The 21,059-nt window shown below is 35.0% G+C and overlaps 1 protein-coding gene across 4 annotated transcripts in view; it reads left to right on the top strand.

Moving 5' to 3' along the window:
• Nucleotides 1–21,059, top strand: part of LOC149553691 (uncharacterized) — a 122,661-nt gene that overhangs the window by 70,245 nt on the left and 31,357 nt on the right. For 2 of the 4 annotated variants that reach the window (XM_089789069.1, XM_089789071.1), the window contains exon 5: nucleotides 19,955–20,037. In XM_089789069.1, coding sequence (XP_089645195.1) covers nucleotides 19,955–20,037 — 83 coding nt within the window. Of the gene's footprint in view, nucleotides 1–19,951; nucleotides 20,038–21,059 lie in introns of all 4 variants that reach the window. The other 2 variants (XM_089789068.1, XM_089789070.1) reach the window with 1 other exon arrangement.

The raw sequence follows: 21,059 nt of genomic DNA, 5'->3' as shown, positions 1-21,059 counted from the left end.
ACATTGATATTCTTGAAATGTTAGATTATCCTTCATTCTTTGATAACTGCAATTTCATTTTCTATTTCCTCAATTTTTCATTCCTCCATTTTGTAAGCAGCCTTCACAGGCTGGTATGATTTTGGCTCTGATACCACTAAAAGATCTCCAACCAGATCTGATCTAAATTTTTCTGATTTTGACGTTTTTTATTGAATATTGTGTTGTTTGTTTGTGTTAAAATGGTAGTTTCAGTCGAAATGGAATAATTTTGTATATCAAGAACAATGATTATTTTTACACACACACACAATGTAATATGGTTCATATATCAAAGATATATATCAAATGAGTTTCCATCTTAAAGTTCATGATATACTTCTGCCCTTGTGTGATCAGGTTCTTCACATAACAAGCAAATTATTAACATTTGCTTTGTTTCAAACAGTTGCAATTATCAACTTGGTCGGCGGCAATGTGTTTGACTATTTCAAAGTCCACGTAGAGACATGTCCCTCCGTGGACATGACTTTACCCTTCATATAAATAAGAATTTGAGTCCGCTGAATGAGAACATCACACAATACAAATCGTGCTTAGTATCATCAGAAACTCAGTCATTTTCCTCTGCTACTGGTACATCAGATTTTCAGATTTATATTGCGGTCTAAATCAAGACAGAATTACATAAGGATAAATATTGATAAATTGAACACAAATTCAAACAGTTATATTGAATAGCAGAAATTTTAGTATATCAAAGTCACTCTATCAGAGATCCTGTTCATTAACATGGTATCAGAGCCTAACCGATAGAGCAAAGATTATTCAGTTATTTTTCACTTTTCAATATCATATATCTCTCATTCAATATCTAAATTACAATCATGGTTAACCATGTAAGACTAGAAAATAGACTTGAAGGTGTTTCAAATTTTGTTTCATGGAAAATTTGAATTATGATTATTTTACGAGAACTTGAATTAGAAGGGTATGTGGAAGAAGATAAGAAAATGCCTAAAAATGATCTAGACAAATCAACTTGGAAAAGGCATAATAAATAAAGCCATGAAGATTAGCATAGATTCTGCTAAAGATAACATACTACTATCCATATCAAATCTCAAAACTGCGTATGAAATGTTCATGACTATTTAAAACACATTTGAAATAAATAACACCAGCAGATTACTCACCTTGAAACAACTACTACTTTATATGAAAATGAACAATGGAGATACTATTACATCTTATTTCCTAAGAATTGCAGAATTAAAAGACCAACTTGCAACCATCGGAAATAAGGTAGATGACAAAGAATTATCTCTAATAGCCATTAAAGGGTTACCCATGTCGTGGGAAACCTTTATCTGTGGAATGAGCTCTAGACTTGAATTGCTGAAATTCGATCAACTTAAGAATGATCATACACAAGAAGAGTCAAGACTGATTTCAAGAGGAATTAGTTTAAATCAAGAGGGATAAATTCAAGCCCTTCAAAGAAATACACATAATAAAGGGAAGAAAGATCAATTCAAAAGGAAAAGAAGGAAAGGAAATTAAACATACAAAAAAAGAGACTGGTGTAAAGTACAATGCTTTAAATGTGACAAATTTGGTCATAGTCACAGTCTGCTTGGAAAGGAACAAAATCCAAGCTGCTCTAGCAGAAGTAAAGGATGAAAATTTAGCATTTTATTTAGCTCTATCAAAGTGAACTTAACACCAACAAAAATACATGGATAATAAATAGTGGAGCATCTCATTATATAACGGGATTCCAAGACAAATTGGAAACTTTTGAAGGTTACTCCTCTGAAGAAGTAACAATAGGGGATAACTCCACATATCCAGTAAAGGGAATTGGAACATGTTCAATCCAACTGAAAACAGTAGGCATTCTCCAGCTAAAGAATGTATTATTTGTACCTAGCATCAAAAGAAATCTGGTTTCTATCTCTGACCTTGTAGATCAAGGGTATCATATCACATTTCAAGAAGATAAAGTTCTATCTTCTCCCCAGAACTCCAATATTAAGAACGCAATCACCATTGGTTTTAGAGATAGAAGCTTATACAAACTTTGTAACCATCAAAACCTAGCCTTAAACCATCAAGTTTCAAATTCAACTGAAATCTGGTACAGAAGACTTGGCTTTCTTCATTTTCACACTCTGCCATCTATAGAAAAGATTGTAATAGGCTTACCTAGTTTAAAATCTGATCATATTGAAACATGCAAGGGATGTGCATTAGGAAAAAATACCGAAGGATCGTTTCCCAAAAGTGAACATAAATCCAAAACTGTACTTGAACTTGTTCACACTGACCTGTATGGTCCTATGTCAGTCCTTTCATTAAATGGGTGCCTGTATTATATAATTTTTATGGATGATTTCTCTAGGAAAACCTAGATTTACTTCCTAAAACCTAAGGAATCAAATGAAGTGTTATCCAAATTCAAAGAGTTTAAGGCACTAGTTGAAAATCAAATTGGGAAGAAAATCAAAACACAAAGATCTAACAATGAGGGTGAATTTATTAATGAAAAATTTAAAGAATTATGCACCTCTTTTTGGGATTAAGAGGGAGTTTTCAGTACCTTATAATCCTCAATGGAATGGAGTGGCAGAAAGGAAAACAGATCCATCATAGAATTTGCCAAAGCCATGATGCATGACCAAGATTTTCACATTTCATTTTGGACCGAAGCTTCTAATACCACAGTTTACATTCAAAATAGATGTCCTCATTCAATCTTAGAGAACATAACCTCTAAAGAAGTATTTACTAGAAATAAGCCAAATTTAAGTCACCTAAGAATTTTTGGATGTCCCGTATATATCCATATTCCGAAAGAAAAGAGAACCAAAATAGAACCATCTAGGAAGAAAGGCATATTTATAGGGTATAGTGAATCCTCCAAAGGTTAGAGTGTTTACATTCCTGGATAGAGAACTATTGAAATCAGCAGAGATGTAAGATTTGAAGAGACTGCATATAACCTTTCTAAGAACATTAACGAATCAACTACTTAATTAGATGAGAATCCCATAGTTGAGAATCAGAGGGAGAGTAGTTCAAAAGATCATGAACCTTCTTATTCTACTACAAAAAATTCTAAAAACCCTAACAATAAGAAGATGCTATTTTGGGCAAGAAAGATGATAGAAGAAAATCAAGTAGAACCTAATGAAGTATTCAGAGAAAGCAAGAGAACGAGAAACCATTCATGCTATGTTGCCCTAGTATCCAAACTAATCAAATTAAAACCATCAAGTGTAGAAGAAGCATTATCATGTCAACCTTGGAAAGATGTAATGATTGAAGAATATTAATCTATATTGAAAAATGATGTATGGGACATCGTAACTAGACATAAGGATAAATCTATTGTCTCCTCCAAATGGTTATTCAATACCAAACATGCTCCAGATGCTAGTATTGAAAAATACGAAGCCAGATTCGTAGCTCGAGGATTTTCTCAAAAAGCTAGAATTGATTATGAAGAGACATTTGCTCCAGTGGCTTGATACACCTCTATCAAAATCATCATAGCCATTGCAACATCTAAAGGATGGAAGATACATCGAATGAATGTTAAGATTGCTTTTCCAAATGATGTTATTGAAGAAGTGTATATAGAACAACCAGAAGGATTTGTCACCCATGACATAAATTTCTATATGTGCAAATTGAAGAAGGCACTCTATGGCCTTAAACAAGCCCCTAGGGTATGGTACGAAAGGATAGACAATTATCTCACTAAATTAGGATACTCCAAAAAATGAAGTTGATCCTACTATATATTTCAAAATATCTGATGGTGATATGATTATTCTTGTATTATATGTTGATGACTTACTAATAACATGTGAAGACCATCTTATAATAAAATGCAAACAAGATTTGGCTGCTAAGTGCATTATGAAAGATCTTGTACTCCTATACTACTTCTTGGGTCTAAAAGTATGGAAAAAAAGAACTACATTTTCTTGAACCAAGGAAAATACATTGTCGACATTTTGACCAAATTTGGAATGATGGACTACAAGTCGTTAACCACGCCAATGGAAAGAAATCTTCACAAGCTTAAAAATGAAGGAATTGAATCAAAACCTACTGATCCTACTTACTATCAACAGATAATCAGATCTCTACTGTATTTGGTGAATACTTGTTCTGATATATGTTACACAACCAATTCCCTGATTTAATTCATGTGCGAATCTAAGAAGATTCATCTCATGGTAGCCAAGCACATATTACATTACATGCATGGTATGATTGGACTTGGTATCAAATATGATCAAGTTGAGATTGAACTTCATGCATACTCAGATTTTGACTGGGTCGTTTCCTCCATTGATTGTAAAAGCAACTACAGGATGTTGTTTCAATCTTGGCTCAGCTATGATATCTTGGTTTAACAGAAAACAATCATCAATTGCCCTAAGTTCCATAGAAGCAGAATATATAATTGCATCCATAGGAGCCAAAGAAGTAGTATGGCTAAGGAAGTTGCTAGTTGGCTTGTTTGGCAAGCCGCTAAAACCAATAGTAATGCATTGTGACAATCAGAGCTGCATTAAGTTGTCAGTAAATCTAGTTTTTCATAATGGATCCATGGTGGACAGAGATGTTCTTAAGCTAGAATACATCAACACGGATGAACAAATTGTCGATATATTTGTGAAACCTCTCTCTAAGCCTACATTGGAGCATTTCAAAGATAAACATAGGATGATTCAAATATGATTGTAACTCCTGAGAATGAATCTCAGTTTTTATTTTTTATTTTTTATTTTTTTAAAGAGGGGTAAACGATTTGACCTGGAGCTATGAACCAGTGAGGCCACAAATGGAGGACCTCATCCCCATTAGATTTGAACCTTAATGGCAAGGATAACAACTCAACAACTTAACCATCACAACATGTCACTATTGACAAAACAAAGTACTCAGTTTTAATTGTTATAATATATATTTGTATATTCATTTAATTTTATGATTAAGGTGACAATCTTTCATTGCTATATATATTTGGAAGGTAACTATTGTAAGGTGATTTCTTGTTATCTGATAGACTACATTAAGTTGCTGTCCCTGAGTGCCGGATATTAGATAACTTATTCTCTTGATAGACATCACAATATGATGTCAATGCACATATCAAGTGAATATTACTATTGTGAGAAAACAATTGATGATTCAATCCTATCTCGATAAGAGGGAGTGTTAAAATGGTAGCTTCGGTCGAACTGGAATAATTTGGGGGTATTCTAAATAATGCGTCTACGTTTAGCTTTAGATCATATAAAATTTAGTTATTATATAAATTTTGTATCATGGTTGTTTTATTAGTATCCATTTATATTTGTTTTATTATATCTTCATTTCATGTATTTTAACATGCATAAAAAAATCTAAAAAAGAAAAAGAAATCTTGGATAATTCAAGGCTGCATATCCTATATAGTTGAAACTAAAGATGAAAATAGTATTGCCAAAAATGAAAATGATTATACACACACACACACACACACACACATATATAATGTAATATGGTTCATATATCAAAGATATATATCGAATGAGTTTCCATCTTAAAGTTCATGATATACTTCTGCCCTTGTGTGATTGGGCTCGTCACATAACAAACAAATTATTAACATTTTCTTTGTTTCAAACAGTTGCATTTATCAACTTGGTCAGCGACAGTCTGTTTGACTATTTCACACTCCACGTAGGGACATAACCCTGTGTGGTACTTTGTACCATTTAGAGTCATGTCCCTCTGTGGACATGACTTTACCCTTCTTATAAATAATACTTTGAGTCCGCTAAATGAGAACATCACACAATACAAATCATGCTTAGTATCATCAACAACTCAGTCATCTTCCTCTGCAATCAACACATCAGATATTCAGATTTATATTGCAGTCTAAATCAAGACAGAATTACATAAGAATAAATATTGATAAATTGAACACAAATTCAAACAGTTATATTGAATAGCAGAATTTTTTTTATATCACAGTCACTGTATCAAAGATCCTGTTCATTAATAGTTTGCAAGTGTTTGGGTTGTCTATTTACTGATGGATTCAATGGAGATTTCACTATAAGAGTGTCTAACTTGCAAAGGTGGCTCAGTTGTTTCCTAAAACTGCAGATTGGAATTCTAAGAGTCTTGCCCACTTGATGCTGGGATATCCAACCGGTTATGGCCAACTTGACAAGACTAATCAATTTGATTTGAGTCTTCTGCACTTCTGGCTCTACAAGGTCAAGGAGGGTATACCTAATCCTGAACAAATCACTTAAGTCCAAGATACTTATAGCAGATGGGTTAGGATGCAAATGCAACAAAAGTTTCCCAAATTGCTAGGATTATAGAAAACTTTAAACTTGCAAATTATGAATTTAGAACAAGAGTAAATGATAATGTAAATTTGAGAATGTTTTAAATAAAGAATAATTATTATGGATTTTTACAAAAAATGCATATATTAATTCTTTAAAGGAAAAATACGAAACAATTGCCAGTGTATGGATTATGAATATTAAGACCAGTGCCAAAATTTGAAGGACAAACAAAGTCAATATTATAAGTTATTACGTACAACTTTATAAAGTGCTATGCACCTTAAACAATTTAGTAATCAAGATGCGGCGGATCAAACATGTAGACACAATTTTAAACTAGTCTAGAATGTGATTTAACTCCTATATTTAGGAGACAAACCAAACATAGATATGGAAATAGTTAAATATTTCACAATATTTGCGATTGTCAAGCTTAAAATGCTATAATTGACCCTATCCACTTATCTGTCATATAAATTACTTATAGAATTTAAAAATAATTATAAAGGACACAAATTAATAATATTTTAGACTCTAATGCAAATAAATAAAATAAACATGCTTACTGGTGTTGGAAAGAATTCTTCAAATTGTATGTTGTCATTGATATTACACATATGTCAGTATCAACTGAGCAGTCGAGCAATGAAGGGTATTTAGTATTAATCGAGCAGTCGGGCAATGAAGGACTTTCAATATTAGCTAAGCAATCGGGTAATGACAGACTTTTAGTATTAACCGAGTGGTCGAGCATCAAAGGACTTTCAGTGTTAACTGAGTGATTAATCCCAATATTGACTGAGTATTAGTAGATAACATTTGTTAATTAATTCACTAATTAAGGGCGACTAGTTGGTTGTTTAATGGTTATTTGTAAAGGTATTCAAGCCGACTTGACAAAGCTTATGATATATAAGAGAGATCAAGAAGTAATGAAGATGATATAAGCAAGAAAATATGGATATGTGATCGAAGGAAAAGGAAGAGCAGGCAAGTGTGGAAGATAAGCAACAAAAAAATATTCTGATCATCAAGGATCCAGAGGTCAAGCGAAACAAAGATCTAAATCTGCAAAAGAAGTTGCTTCATAAATTAGGTCAAATTACTGTTACCTTCTAACCATTGTACTAGTGAAGAAATCTCCTAACAAAGTTGACTTAACTGTCAAATTGTAAATTCTCTAGCAAGGTGACATTTCAAGATTGAAGTGTTTAAGACCTCTAACCAGACCACTCCTAATAGGGTGAACTAAATTCTCTAATAAGGTCATACTCAACAGTATGTATTGTGAACTTTGTTAGGGTTGGCTCCTAACATAGCTCACTTCAAAAGAGTGAAAATATTGTAACTAGTTGCATGGTGGTTTTCCCAAATTGGGTTTCCACGTTAAATCTTGGTGTCATCTATGTTCATGTTATTTGCTTTATGCTTTATGTTTTTGTAACTAAGTTGCTAAAGGTTAAAACATATTAACAATCTTAAGACTACTTTGTTAACTGAGTTAGAGCAAGAACTTAGTTTTAACCAAGCTGGATAAAGAATTGCATTATCAATGAAAAGTTTGATTTGACATCTAGGGATAGGGAACTATTTTTGTGGTAACTGATTCACCCCTTCCCTCTCAGTTTCTCTCTTCCCTTCCAACAATTGGTATCAGAGCATTTGGTGTTTGTAGGAAAGGTTTCAAAGACTTAAAGTAAAGATCAAGATGTCATATCAAAAGGAGATCCCCAAGCTTAACAGAGAAAACTTTTCAACATGACGGGAACTGATGAAGCTACACCTATCAAGCATTGGAGATATTGCTCTATTCTACTTGGAAAATAGATATGTGCCACCAACTAAACCTATGATTGTAATGTTCTTAAAAGATGAGTTTGATGTTTTTCAAAAGTTCAAATGGTATTTGGTTGGAGTTGAGAAGGAAACAGGAAAGAATCTGAAATGCATGAGATCAGATAGAGGTGATGAATTCATCTCAAATGAATTCAATGAAATCTGCAATAAAAGGGGAATCAAAAGACAGGTATCAACACCTAGAACACTAGAGAAAAATGGTATATCAGAAAGAAGGAAAAGATCCATCTTGGAGTGTGCAAGAACACTAATGATTGAGAAAAATATTGCACCAAAATACTGGAGAGAAGCAATCAGCACAACAGTTCATGCACAAAACCGAATTCAACTGAAGAAAGGTATAGAAAAAACACCTTATGAATTATGGTATGGGTATAAGCCTAATGTTTTTTATCTCAAAGTATTTAGAAGAAAATGCTACATCTTGAAAGATATAAGGAAAGGAAAACTTGATGCAAAAAGCGATGAAGGCATATTCCTAGATTACTCCAATAAGAGTAAGGCATACAAATGTTTGAATCTTGCCACTCACAAAGTTATAGAAAGTGTAGATGTGAAGATTGATGAGTTTGCAGGAAGAAGTGAAGAACAGAGCAACAAGGAACTTGGAGACTATAGAAATTTTGTTTACTATGAGGAGGAACCTGTGACTTTACCCAACTCACAAATAGTTCGAGTTGAGCAACACCAAAGTGAACCTACCAAGTTACGAACAATGCTATCCATGTATCAGACAATACAACCCAAGTTATAGTTAGTTCAAACAGTGCAACCTAAGTCACAACCAGTTTAGCCAAAGGAACCCGAGTCACAGACAGAGGAACTTGAGCAAAAGGCAGAAGATCACAAGCATGGAGAACCAAGTGAACCTAGTACTGAATCAAGAAGAAGAGAGCCTAAACTTGCAAAATATGTCAAAAGACATCATGCACCTGAACAAATAATTGGAGGAGAGATAGATGACATATAGACAAGGAACAAATTAAAAGGTACATGCTTGCTTAGTGAATTTGAACCTAGATATGTAAAAGATGTTATAGAAAATGAAGGTTAGATAGAGGCAATGAATGAAGAAATTGAGCAAATAGAAAAGAACAATACCTAGTCTCTTGTACCTAGACCTAAGGATAAGAATGTGATTGGTACAAAATGGATATTCAGAGATAAGTTAATGAGAAAGGAGAAGTGACAAGAAGCAAGAGACGGCTAGTATGCAAAAGTTATGCACAAAAAGAAGGTATTGACTATGGATAAACATTTGCCCCTATTGCAAGACTTGAAGGAGGCCGAACATTACTAGCATATGCTGCACATAAAGGGTTCAAAGTATATCTGATGGATGTAAAATCAACCTTCTTAAATGGAATCCTGGAAGAAGAAGTCTACATTGAACAGCCTGAAGGTTTCATTGATCCAAACAAAAGAGACATGGTATGCAAACTACACAAAGCTCTAAATGGACTGAAGCAAACTCCTAGAACATGGTATGAAAGGCTGTATGGATATCTAGTAAGAATTGGTTTTGAAAAGTCAAATGATAATAGTAATTTTTATATAAAAGAAAGACCCCAAGACAAGATATTGCTAGTATAAATATTTGTGGATGATATCATATTTGGAGGACATGTTATGCTAATCGTTTGCTGAAGAAATGTGGAAAGAATTTGAAATGTCAATGTTTGGAGAGATAAAATTCTTTGTTGGCCTACAAGTTCATCAAATGGAGGATGACATATATATAACTTAGTCAAAGTACATCAAGGAAACAATGAAAGCATTTGGAATGGAAGATATTAAACTAGTGGGAACACTTATGTCTACTGGACATAAACTTTCAAAGAATGATGATTCAAAAGAGGTAAATCAAACTACCTATAGATCAATGATTGGGAAACTTCAGTATGCGGTGCACATCAAACCTGATATTGCATTGGCAGTTGGCATAGTTGCAAGGTTTTCTACAAATCCTAAAGAAAATCACATGATGGTAGTAAAAAGGATGCTGAGGTACTCTAAAGGGATTGAAGAATATGGTTTATGGTATAAGAAAGGAGGAAACCTTGAGTTACGAACCTTCACAGATGTAGAGTGGGCAGGAAGAATTGATGATAGAATGAGCACAAGTGGGAGAGCATTCTTTCTTGGAAAGAGATTAGTATCTTGGACAAACAAGAAACAAAATTGTATTTCTCAATCAATAGTAGAGGCACAGTATGTTGCTGCAACAGTTAATTTCTCTAACATAATATGGATCAAGCAATTATTGTTACGAATGAAGGAGGAAATCAAGGAACCAATGGTTATCTATTGTGATAACACAAGTGCATTCAATATATCCAAAATCCTTATGATGCGCACAAAGACAAAACACGTTGCAATCAAGTATCATTACCTAAGGGAATTGGTTCAAGACAAAGAGGTGAGATTGGGATATGTGAACACCAAGGAACAAATAGCAAACATATTTGCTAAGGCATTACCTAAGGATGCATTTATGTATCTAAGAGGTAAACTAGGGGTTATTCCCCTATCTGATGCTCACTAAAGCACAAAATAGTGATGCATCAAGCAAGTTTTATTGAATATCTATCAAATTGATGCAAATTGTCACACTTCAAGTGTGAAATGCAGAACATATTGCATATGAATTAGTATAAAAGGTACATAGTAACTTCAAAGTACATATCCTTTGGCATTTGATGTCAAAGAGGGAGACTTTAGTATCTCAAGAAGGAAAGTATACAGATGATGGAATTTACAACAAAGAGGGAGAATAATGACAAAAATACACAACAAAGTGATGACAGATGTAAGAGGGAGAATTCATTTGGAAGTTGCTGAGACAAATCAAGGCAGGATGATAGAGGGAATTGGTATGGATGAGAGTCAGAATCAAACTAAGGATATTACCTAATTGCTCATACTTTTATCGTTGTATGTTGTCATGTGTTGCTATCAATGCCAAAGAGGGAGATTTTTGGAAACAATTCTTGAAATTGTATGTTGTTATTGATATTACACAAATGTTAGTATTAACCAAGTAGTCCAGCAATGAAGGGTATTCAGTATTAACCGAGCAGTTGGGCAATGAAGGACTTTCAGTATTAATCAAGCAGTCGGGCAATGAAGAACTTTCACTATTAATCGAGCAATCAGGCAATGAAGAACTTTCAATATCAACTAAGTGGTCAGGCATCAAAGGACTTCCAATGTTAATTGAGTGATTAATCCTCGTATTGATTGAGCATTAGCGGATTACACTTGTTAATTAATTAACTAATTGAGGCCGACTAGTTGGTTGTTTAATGGTTTTTTGTAAAGGTATTCAAGACGACTTGACAAAGCTTATGATATATAAGAGAGATCAAGAAATAATGAAGATGGTACAATCAAGAAAAGATGGATATGTCATCAAATGAAAAGGAAGAGCAGGCAAGTGTAGAAGATAAGAAACAAAGAATATTCTGATTGTCAATAATCCAAAGGTCAAGCAAAACAAAGATCTGAATTTGCAAAAGAAAATGCTTCGTAAATTAGGCCAAATTATTGTTACCTTCTAACCATTGTAGTAGTGAAGAAATCTCCTAACAGAGTTGGCTTAAGAGTCAGATTGTAAATCCTCTAGCAAGGTGACATTTCAAGATTGAAGTGTTTAAAGACCTCTAACCAGGCCACTCCTAACAGGGTGAACTAAATCCTCTAACAAGGTCATACTTAACAATATGTATTGTAACCTTTAACAGGGTTGGCTCCTAATAGGGCTCACTTTTGAAGAGTAAAAATATTGTAACTAGGTAGGTGCATGGTGGTTTTCCCAAATTAGAGTTCCATGTTAAATCTTAGTGTCATCTGTGTTCATGTTATTTGCTTCGTGCTTTATGTTTCCGTAACTAAGTTATTAAATGTTAAAATAGATTAACAATCTTAAAATTGCTTTGTTAATCAAGTTACAACAAGAGCTTAGTTTTAACCAAGCTAGAAAAGAATTGCATTATTAGTGAAAAGTTTGATTTGACATCTAGGGATAGGGAATTGTTTTTGTGGTTACTGATTCACCTTCCTCTCTTAGTTACTCTCTTCATTTCCAAAAACTGGTTATGTCATAAATGAAAATGGAATGAAGACACTCATTACTGATGATCAATCCACTGCAATTCAATTCTGCAATAGCATAATAAAAGGTTAACTCAATGATCCAATACCCACGAGCTTAGTTCAACATTCCATCTTCACCAATAGAACATAAAAAATCAAATGTGCAATAATAGCTTGAGATTGTAAATTTTTTAGGAAATTGTATATATTGTATTTTTTACATATTGTTCATTTCATATTTATAAGAGGTTGAAGGATGTCATTTGCTTTCTCAAGCACCACACCTTTTCGTAACAAATAACTAATACAAAGCTTTAATATAATTTTTGATTTAATATGATCTGCAATTTGATAACTCTCGCATGTTATATTCTTAAATATTGGCAATATTGGTTTTAATATTTTGCTTCATGTGTGGACACCCTTGAACTTCTATGCTCCACATCACACAAGCACCTTCTCCATCCAATGCATGTACACTTGCCCCAAAAGCACAAAGTTAGACATATATAAATTATCAAAGAGCGATCAAAGATATTTATGCAAGAGCATCATGGGTTTGCTCAGTGACTACTTTGGAGTTCTTGCAAGAATGCTTGGTAGTTGCTTTGGAGACTACTAGGAGTGTCACTCGGTCAGAGAAGAGGCGCTCGACGATCCTGAAGGTGTTCGGTCGTCGAAGGCACTCGGCATGCACTAGGAGCTCGATGATGCTTGGTTGCAGTGTTGATTGAGTAGCTCAGTCAATGAAGGGACTTGGTCACCAAAGGAGTAGATCTCGGCATACACACAGTTATGTCTAGTGTGAGCCAACCTTGGCATTTAATTGGGTGGTATGTATTTGATTTTTGTTGTAAGTTGACTTGTGGCTTAAATGTGCATTTAGTGCAAGGGTTTATTTGATTTGTAATCTTGCTAGGACGACTTGTGGCTTAGTTGGGTATAAGTAAGGGGTCTTGTGGAGTCTTGAGTCATTTGAGTGTGGGATCCAACATGGGGAAGATGGAGTAGTTGAGTGAGCGAAGTTATCCTAAGTGTGTGGATAGAGCACCGAATGTGAGGAAATTTACACCTAGATCTTGGGTAAAGTTTGAGAAGGGCTGATAGCTGAGGCTTGGGAAACAAGGAGATTGCTTGGTGGGCTTACGAGCACAAGTTTAGATCTTCCTTAGAGTTTTCTACCAGAGTGTAAATCTGGACTAGCTCGGGTTTGGTAGGATCTTGAGGGATCTTGTAGAACTATTATTGTAATTGCTATTGTATATGGTCGTAAACCAGAAGGCCTTATAGCCGGGCACATTGCATGTAAACAATTATTTATGAATCAAATGTTGTGAATTGGAAATTAGGTCTTACATTATTGTATTGTTTCCACTGTGTGGTTATTTGCTAGGGGCTAGGACATCGCCTTTGGGGATTCTCATGCCTTGCACTGTGTCAAATGGTATCAGAGCCTAGTTGTTCTTGAGCGTGTAGACAGATCGCCGAAGTTGAGGCAGTTTGCACCAGGACCTTGGGTTGGAAAAGTTGATTTGAGAAGATCTTGATCTGGTTAATATTTTGATGGATTGCTCTTTCTAGAGTCCTAAATATATTGGTTGTGAGGTGGCAGATCGTGGTTCTAACTTACAATTGCAGAGGACTTACAGATGGATCGATGGATGCAAAGATGGAAGGTTGATCTTGTTAGCATGATTGTAGAGAGTTTTGCAGATCTGTGTTCTTGGACTTGTGATTTATTTCTAGTTGGTGCAAGGTGACGAGTTGCTATTTGACTTGCAAACAACTTGGGTTTGTCACAAGGTGCATTGGTTGGATGTGTTGTAGAGGGTTTACGAAGATCTTAGAAGATGTCTCCAAGAAGATTGGACCTTGGGATGATTGTGAATATCCATGATGTTTTGGAGAAGAGGCTTTTAGAGATGTCATCTCGGTTGGAAGCTAGATTAACCGATTGAGTTAAGGAAGGGATGGTTGAGTTTCACAAATGTTTATGGAGCTAGAGTCTACCGATTCGGAAGAGAGTTGTCTGGCCAGTTAGGAGACTTGTCTAAGAGAGAAGATGGCATGGCAAGATTGAGGTGGAGGTTTGTTTTTGTTGATCAGTTTGTGGAGTTTGATGCAAAACCTGTAGAACAACCTATGGTTGTTGCTGAAAAGGTTCCTAGCCTTGTTGATGATGAGATGGAGATTTGTTTTCATGATCAGTTGGATGGGTCTGACTTGGAAACTATAGAGCACTTGGTTGTGGATGATCAGGTTGTTATGAGTGATGATTTGCATGTTGCAGAGCATCTCGTTGTAAGCAATGAGATTGCTAGTGTTGGGAGTCTGGCATTTGTGGGCGATGCTGCTGATGTGGATTTAGTTTTGGATCTACATGGTACTACAGATCGGTATGTTCTTGATTTGTTGATGGTTGACATGGATGACGCTTTACTTATGAAGCATTTTGTTCAGTTTGTTCCTAGGATTGAACATGCTGATTGGGTTGTTGAGATTCTGGAGAATCTGGTGTTTGACAGAATGATGCAGATGTAGGTGATTTGCATATTTGTTCGATTGTCCTTGATGGAGTGGAAGCCTTTGGTGAAGATGAAGATTGGATCAGATCTTTCTTTGAGCATCAAAGTGTGGAACACACTTTTCTACTGATGCAGGAGCATCATGGGTTTTCTTGGCGAGTACTTTGGAGTTCTTGGAGGAATGTTCGGTAGTTGCTTTGGAGAGTACTTGGGAGTGTCACTCGGTCAGAGAAGAGGTGCTTGGTCGTAGAAGGCACTCGGCATGCATTGGGAGCTTGGTAATGCTTGGTTGCAGTGTTGACTGAGTAGCTTGGTCAATGAAGGGACTTAGCCACCAAAGGAGTAGAACTCGGCATACACTGGGGAGCTCGACTTATATTGCATTATTCAGTTGCTACATTGACCGAGTAACTTGGTCAATGAAGGGGCTCGGTTATGCTTGGTGGAGTTGTTGGTACTCGGAAGTGATTTTCTGATACTCGGTTGTGTCTTGGTTCTGGCTTTGCCTGAGTTGTCTGTGTTTGGTTTCTAGTGTGAGCCGATCTTGGCATTTAATTTGGTTGTATGTATTTAATTTTTGTTGTAAGCCAACTTGTGGCTTAAATGTGCATTTAATGCAAGGGTTTATTTAATTTGTAATCCTTCTAGGCTGATTTGTGGCTTAGTTGGGTATAAGTAGGGGGTCTTGTGGAGTCTTGAGTCATTTGATTGTGGGATCTAGCAAGGAGAAGATGGAGTAGTTGAGTGACCGAAGTTCTCCCAAATGTCTGAATAGAGTGCCGAATGTGAGGCAGTTTACACCTGGATCTTGGGCAAAAGTTTGAGAAGGGCTAGTAGCTAAGGCTTGGGAAACAAGGAGATTGCTTGGTGGGCTTGCAAGCACAAGTTTAGATCTTCCCTTGAGGTTTTTACTTGAGTGTGGATTTGGACTAGCTAGGGTTTGGTTGGATCTTGAGGGATCTTGTAGAACTGTTATTGTAATTGCTATTGTATTTGGTCATAACCCAAAAGGCCTTACAGCCAAGCACATTGCATGTAAACAGTTATTTTATGAATCAAGTGTTGTGAATTGGTATCAAATCTTACATTATTGTGTTGTTTCCACTGTGTGGTTATTTGCTGGGGGCTAGGACATCTCCTTTGGGGATTCTCCTGCCTTGCACTGTGTCAGATATATAAATATATTCCTCACTCGATATCCCAGGTAAAGGGAACTATTGCTGTGACCGATAGACCCATGCTCTCTTCTGCTCCTAAGTTGAAGTCCTTCAAAGACCACAACCTGTGTAACAAAAATCTTCTATTGCTCGTCACCATTTGTTGATACTTGAGTTATCACAGCCTTTTGAATATTCTATTACTATAATATTAATTAACAATACTCCTTTGATTCAAATGCTGGATAAATTTCATAATCATCTCATCTCCTCAGTATTCCAAACTTGCTCAGAAATGGGTCTCAGGTCGTTGTTGATGTTTTCCATAAGAATCCTACACTTACAGTGATTTCCGCTGAATCTCTGCCTCAACAAATTTGCTAATGGTCCTCATCAAAGATATATGTGCTTCAAATCCATATTGTTTATGCTAACTGTTGGATATAGCTGATTGATGGTAGTTATTGAGTAACACTTCTTTGTTAACACAATGAGGGTCCCAAAGATTCACTAGATCTCTAGGGCACTTGTAGAGTTGACATGAAAAAGAGACTTTGTTCCAAATTTTGTTTCTAAGTTCATGAAAACCAAGGATATATCCCCATTCTTGATCCCTTCTCATTAAGAATAGTACAATGCAAGCATGGACAAGGAGTGGCTGTCCTTGCCCTGATTATCAGTAGCAGTCAGTAGATTTAGTAAAAGGTAAGTATACTTGGATAAAAAAGAATAAAAACCGAGTTCTTATACTTCCTAGGATAAGATTCCTAGCAATAATCAACAATAAGACAATTATATACATAGTCGGTAATATCAAGAATTAATGAGTAGATCAACTCGTAACATCAAGGCTGATCAATCAGTATTGGTTGAATGCTCATAAAGGAGATCAACTTAATTAATGATATGTTGATTAAGAGATCAATGGATAACCTCAAGTATCGATTACGGTAAGTAGTTTAACGTGATTATGAAGAGGTCAGACATCTTCAGCGATAACCATATGATAATATCGATCTAATAAAGAGATCAATCACGATTCATGGCTATCGATCCAATGAATAAATCAATCATAATTGATTATTGATTTTGGTTAAGACATGTGATTATGTTGATTAATCAATAAAGAACTGATTATGAGAAGGTGTGATCTTTTGAAAGGTAGAAGATGTCCTTTGAATGTCTAAGAGACACATCCATCTTCTGGAGAGTATATATAGATTAGTGGAGGAAGACCAGTTGAGTATAATCAAATACCTTTATCTTATTTATTTATCCTCATCAGATCTGCTCTGTTTAGAGCGAACTGACAATCATCATTACTGGTGCAAGCATATAGAGTGCAGATCAGAAACAGATGCTAAGAGATTACAAAGGTTAAAGATCACACATCAGACACTGTCAATTTTTTTTCTTTTTTGATCGGTAAGAGACCAAAGCCAAGATTAATTATTATTATCTATTGCAATTAATTATTATTATTATTTATTAAGCTCGAGTAGACTCAAACCCAAGACCTCCAATATAAGAGGCTCACAATTACCATTGTGTTGTAAGCTCTTGCCTTCAGACATAGTGTCCATTGTTGAGTGCAAGCTTCATATCAATAATTAGAAACAATACGTCGGTTATAGTGATAATATTTACAAGCTGCATAGTAATATTGACAGCCAGATATCACAGCGATTGCCAAATGTGATAACTATCGATTGCGTATCCTTCTTGTATATAAGACACAGCTTAATTGTACAATAAGTGATAGAGAACATCATTTGTATAGCATGATCTCATATCAGCATATCAGATATTGCTACAAACATATTGATATCTCTTTCATTTGCATATGTTTATATTGATTATATCAGAAATAGAAGCTGATATATTATAGAATCTCCATTACCTGGTCTAGTATTTGATATAGTAAGTGTGAGAAGTTGGAGTAATTGTCCTGATTTTACAAGTTAGCCAAAAAAGGGGACATTACATATTTTCCCAAACAAAATTCACCATATTTTGCTTATCAGGGCTGCTTAGTTCTTTAATGTTCCAATCTATGGTTTTCATTTGTGGTATTTGACTTTGGGCTTAGAGGTACTCATTTCCTTTTCCAAACCGGTCTGGCTACTATTAGCATCTTCTGTTCTAGGCAGCTGAAAATGCTGTCACTGGCACATTCCTGTACTCGAACTGATCAAACTTGCCAAACCAGATCTACACACATCTTTTCAAGTGTTTTGTCACTTTAATGTTGACTTCTATCCTTTCAAGCACCTGACTTTTATGATTTCACTGCTTAAATCATCAATGATGCACAGAAATGCACATTTCTGCTACAGTTGTCAGTAAAAGTCTCCCTATAACTGCTTGAGCACCCCCTTAATGTAGCCCTGTCATCAATCAGTATCGATGCACCACCTTTTTGTACATCTTAACTTAGCTCTTAAACCTGTTAACTCTCCTTTTAGGCCAGCGCAAATGCCATCCTTGCTACTTCATGTCTTAGGCACTTATTTTCATCACTTCTGTCATCAAAGACACTGCCTACTGTTCCAGGCCCCTATATCTGCTATGTTTGTCACTTGGTGTCCAATTTCATGCATCCTTGAAATTTTTGACACCTAAGCAAGAGGTCCACACATCTATTTCTGTCACTGACCTCAATCAAAACATAGATTTCTCACCTTAGTACATTTTAGACCTCTCGTGCCACTTAAAAATGACTTTTCATTGAGTTAGCTGCCTATTTGGCTTATCCTTTTCACCAAAATGAGTCCTTAAACTCCTTTAGGCATGCATTGGGAGCATGTTTTTGAATTCTTGTCACCTTCAAATATCACACATCTGATCTAAGTACTCTTTTCAGTAAAAAGATGCTACTTAATCTCCTGTTAGGTGCTCATTACTCTTACTGGAACACATTTCAGGCACCTATTCTGGTCTCCTTTGTCCCTTGACTGCTATCTACACTTGGTTGACATCTACAAAGAGCTTCATCCAATTCTTCATCACTCAAGACATGAAAATGAACAACTCATGGCTGTAGTCATGATATCAGGCTTATATTGATATGATAATTTTACAAATGAACTTGACAACAAACACAGAACTTATCATTGAAAGTTTTTGTAGGCGTGCAACAGGCACTAATCTGATTTGATGAGGGATAGATTCTCTACCTGTATTGGCATTACTTAGCAATGAGGAATTTCATATTCAGAATGGCATTCCTTTCAATGACATCATTCTTCTTCTCTACGACATGTTTTTAAGGTACTACCCATGAAATGGACTGGGGCTTGTTATCCCTCATACATGTCCTAGCTGTAAGTCATTTGATAATGAAGAGGTTTTTCAGTGGAATCCTTTTAAGCAGAAATCTTTTTCTTCGAGAGCCAACCCTTTATATTGAAAAACAAAAAATTTTGTCTACTAACAAGGAGGGCTCCCAGTTCTAAATATATTCATAAAACATTTCCTTAGGAGCTCCAGGGGAGTAAAACTAGTCAAAGAAAGAGGAACACCAACTGGTAAAACAATTAAATACTTGTAAGCTGAAGGAGCATATGGAATGAGTCTAAAGTGAATTCTTCCATGTTTCCTTAGGTTTGTTAATCTATACATTGTTTCATATAAACTCCTCTACAGCATGATACTAAACTCTCAATAAAATGAGTTCTCTTATGTGTATATGTATTAGCTTCATATTCACCTTATAACTGACTTTATTCTTTTGCTAGCATTGGGCATTTTAAAGAAAACATAGTTTATTGGAAAATGGTTATTATTGGATCTAAGAGGAAAAGACCTTTCCATCGTTTTGATGCTTGCCAAAAGATGCTTATGTGTCATATTCATGTATCCTCTTTGAGGTGTATGTTGCTTTTACATAACAGCTTTATTAATGTATAAATTCTATATTGTACACTCTAGATATTTGATTAAATTTCTGGAATTACTGTTTCCATAGCAGAAATTGGTGGTAGAACGGGGCATCTTCTGGAACAAAATGCAAAGGCCTTTGAACAAATTACAGCGAATCTTGCATCTTATAGAGTGAGTTGTCTTTTACTGGTACTTTTGAGGCTGAAGATGAAAAATAGGACATGCCTGAATGAAGTAGATAATATCTATGAGGAAAAATATAAATTACATTAAGCCTTATGATACTGCTATATTGACATGTCTATTTATCCTTGATATTATATTAATCTTATTCTTTAGGTCAGGCCAAGTTTGCATCTTGTCATTGTATACAAAACTGTTGTTACTTTCCAAAATTACCTGCTATCCCATCATACAATGAATGGTTATTTACTAATTTTGGAAGTAGTAGTATGGTGAATGTTGGAATCAACATTGTACCTCATCTATGCTGATCTATTTTCTATAATGCAAGGGCTGATTTTTTAATCTTGATAGGACATTATTCTTTTTTGCACTGTAATTTATTTTATGGTCCTTGCTTTCTTCCACCCATTGACATATTTGACACTGTTAAAACCATTTTTGAATAAAAATATGTTTGGTCCCAATTCTTTTGTCATACATTGGTGTGTTTGGCATGGTAGACGTTGCAGGGATAAATCTAGTGATGTTTTCTATGAGTTGCCTTCATATATATCAAGTAACATATTACATGTTTAATTTTGTTCAAACTTCTTCACAACTTACATATTTTCTTATTTCTGATGGAAAATATTAAAAAAGATATATACATCTTTAGGTGGTGATTGCATTTAAAAGTGAATTATGTTTAAGACAACTAAAATAAGTTAATCAATGATTATGATAAGTGATGGTTGATGATTGATCACAAGAAAATGAAATTTGTTTTATGTCCTTAACATGATAATGAGCTTTTTAAGTGGTCAGAAACTCCTGACAGTTCGTTGTTATGTAAAGAAATTCACTAAGAGGCACGGATCAAGGTTGAAACGTCATATTTATCATTGATGTATCTGAAAGGTTTATAAAAAATCAAAGGAAAAGGAGCAAAGCTCCATTTTTGGAAGTGAAAATCGATAGAAGTTAACCATAGAAAAACATCAACAGAATGTTTATTTCATTCCACTACG

Source organism: Cupressus sempervirens, chromosome 6 (genome assembly GCF_028749045.1).
Source record: "Cupressus sempervirens isolate cs-2001-9-10 chromosome 6, ASM2874904v1, whole genome shotgun sequence".
Classification (NCBI taxonomy): Eukaryota; Viridiplantae; Streptophyta; class Pinopsida; order Cupressales; family Cupressaceae; genus Cupressus; species Cupressus sempervirens.
The sequence above is the reverse complement of the archived record's forward strand: the minus strand, read 5'-3'. Positions and strand labels throughout refer to the sequence as shown.